This window comes from Schistosoma mansoni (assembly GCF_000237925.1).
Source record: "Schistosoma mansoni, WGS project CABG00000000 data, supercontig 1109, strain Puerto Rico, whole genome shotgun sequence".
NCBI classification, from domain to species: Eukaryota; Metazoa; Platyhelminthes; class Trematoda; order Strigeidida; family Schistosomatidae; genus Schistosoma; species Schistosoma mansoni.
This window is the reverse complement of record NW_017386535.1, coordinates 3,888-6,864: the sequence shown is the minus strand read 5'-3', so window position 1 is coordinate 6,864 and position 2,977 is coordinate 3,888. Positions and strand designations below refer to the sequence as shown.

Below are 2,977 nucleotides of genomic sequence, written 5' to 3'. Positions count from 1 at the left end.
GTACATCTCATTATGTAAACCATGAAGTAAGGACATAATAATAATGAATCGATAACAAGAATGTTTATGGAAAAGTTTATTTTATAGTTGAAATCATTAGTCAATTGAAGCTAGATTATCATGAAAAACCTGGAAGCATGGGACGGCCAACTCGTTCTATTGTGGGACTCCTCAGAAGTGCGCATCCATGATCCCACCTCGCGAGCGAGATTCGAACCCAGGACCTACCAGTCTAGCGTGCGAGCGCTTACCCTCTGGACAACTAAGCTGGCCGGCATCCAGTGATGTTAATGTCTAACTTCAACCAATCCACAAAGTTGAGCAACCGTTCACTATTGTCTTTAGTGAGATGATATCTCACAACAGACCTGGTTGAACTCCTCTGGTCACTGCTTCTCACTAGAACTCCAAGAAATATCTCTTGAAGTCAGTGACTAGTGAGTATATGATTATTATCAGAAAAGACTTTTGTGGAGATTTCAACTATAAAATTACTGAAATCTCCACAAAAGTCCCTTCTGGAAAAGTTTATGTAAATGCATGAAGTATCTAAACTGAAAATCAACAGTTCAGTCAGTTTTTACTGCTATTGAATTATGCACTGTTAAGTTTCTCACCATCTTGCTATCATATTTTTGGCCTGTCAATAAACGGTTTTTGACAAACGTATAGCATTTAGCACAATATCACGCTCATATGTCGTCTTATTCTAGATTTTGAACAGACTAGTTTATCCATTCTTTTTGTTGTATCCCGTGAGAAATTATGAATGGTAACTTTGTGAACTATTTATGGACCAATGTAATATGTATATTACTTACTTCCTTACGCCTGTTACTCCCAATAAAGCATAGGCCGCCGACCAGCGTTCTCCAACCCACTCTGTCCTGGGCCTTCTTTTCTAGTTCTATCCACTTTTTGTTCATTCTTCTCATGTCTGTCTCTATTTCTCGACGTAATGTGTTCTTTGGTCATCCTCTTCTCCTTTGACCTTCAGGATTCCATGTGAGAGCTTGTCTTGTGACACAATTAGGTGATTTCCTCAATGTGTCCCCAATCCACTTCCAGCGCTTTTTCCTGATTTCTCCCTCCGCTGGAATCTGGTTTGTTGTCTCCCACAGTAACTTGTTGCTGATAGTGTCTGGCCATCGGATCCGAAGTATCTTGCGTAGACAGCTGTTGATAAACACTTGTATCTTCTGGTTAATGGCTTTCGTAGTTCTTCACGTCTCCGCCCCATACAGTAGAACTGTCTTTACATTTGTATTGAAAATTCTAACCTTGGTGTTGGTTGATAATTGTTTTGAGTTCCAGATGTTCTTCAGTTGCAGATATGCTGCTCTTGCTTTGCCGATACGCGCCCTCACATCTGCATCTGATCCACTGTGTTCATCAATGATGCTGCCCAGAATATGTATACTCTGTATTGTATAATTGTTAAGTAACTAAACTATTCATATTCATGTTCCTCTTATGATGAGCTTTATTGTGACCTATGAACTATTACTATACAATTTACCATTCTTGATTTATCCCCAGTCTATCAACTACTGTCCCCCCTATTCACGGCCACTTTAGGTTAAATCTTGTACAAATGTTGCTTCATATTTTATGGTACGATGTGGCCAGTTTGTTTGAGAATAATGATTCCTATTGCATGGGTTGTTATTGGTGTTCTGGGCTTAACCGGCTGGGCTAGGCTAGGCAGAAAGCAGAACTGATAAGCGCTTAAGACTGCTCATACGATTTTGTGCATCATTGGATCCGATCGATAAAATCGCTGCTCTCTAATAGGTATTCTTATCACTCATATATCAAACAGGGTACGTACGTACTCAATCGATATAACACTTTTGAGACATTATCCACACATACATTTGATCTTGTCAACTATTCACCTGTAAATTCACATGGTATTGTTTACTTGTATCTTCGTAGCTGACGATTCCCAAATAGGATGAAACGCGCCCTGTCCTGGATTCCACTGCTAGCCATTATCCATCTTTATTCACCTGTAACTTAAATGTTCATCACTTACTTTCTTCGTCATATGTCTTTAGCTTGCTTTATTCCATCTAACTATAAATATTCAGTCATGCTTTAATAAAAGGAGTTGGCACGTTTGCCATCTCCTGTCTACCTCTTTTTCTGTTATTATCTGTTTGTGTCAGTAGATGTATGGAATATATTTATCCAATAACAATTCTCGTATTTAACTTGTTTTATTCTGTTGTTCACTAATACGAATTAAAACGATGGATATGGTGAACATTAAGTGGGATACATTTATTACCTTAATAAGATCGTTAACATTATCATTTAATCATATAGATTCATAAAACAGGCTTATAAACAGTATAAAGACTCAACCACCAGTCAAGTACAATCCTTTAGTATGATGATTGAGTTTTATGCTGCATAGGAGATCCTCATGATCTACTTGAGTAACTCAGAAGATTTCATTCGTTGTTTTGTAGAAGTTTACAAAAAGATAGAGCTTATTGTACGCACATTATATCAATTATTATCTACAAACCTTACTAAGATTTTAACTGTCAACTTTTATTGATGAACCGTAAATGCTTAACATACAGTAAACGAAAGTTTATTGAATAAGTAGATTTCCACATTCATTATATACGAAGAACAATCTAAAATATTGAGTAGATATAAGCTTATCTACTTAAACACTGGGAATTAACGCAAATACAAAAATGAATACCACAAGATTTTTAAAATATATTTTGTAAACTACAGAGAGAATCTATAGACAAAGATGGATAGTGGCTAGCAGTGGAATCCAGGACAAGAAGCGTTTCGTCTTATTTGAGACTCGACAGCTAAGTGGATAACACGATGGCCTTTTAAGCGAACGGTACTGGGTTCAAGTCTCAGGATGAACGTCAACTCTGACATGCATGTATACATCCATCTGACGAGTCCCAAATGAAACGCGCGTCCAACTGGATTCCACAGC

At 37.5% G+C, this 2,977-nt stretch overlaps 1 protein-coding gene across 1 annotated transcript; it reads right to left on the bottom strand.

Annotated features, from left to right (window-relative positions):
* Window positions 1-2,436: 2,436 nt before the first annotated feature.
* Smp_199950 (insulin-like growth factor binding protein-related) lies at window positions 2,437-2,463 on the bottom strand (the record flags this gene model as incomplete). The annotated part of the gene is made up of 1 exon (XM_018793153.1): window positions 2,437-2,463. One exon carries the CDS (start codon window positions 2,461-2,463, stop codon window positions 2,437-2,439), a length of 27 nt encoding a protein of 8 aa, XP_018644798.1.
* Window positions 2,464-2,977: the final 514 nt, after the last annotated feature.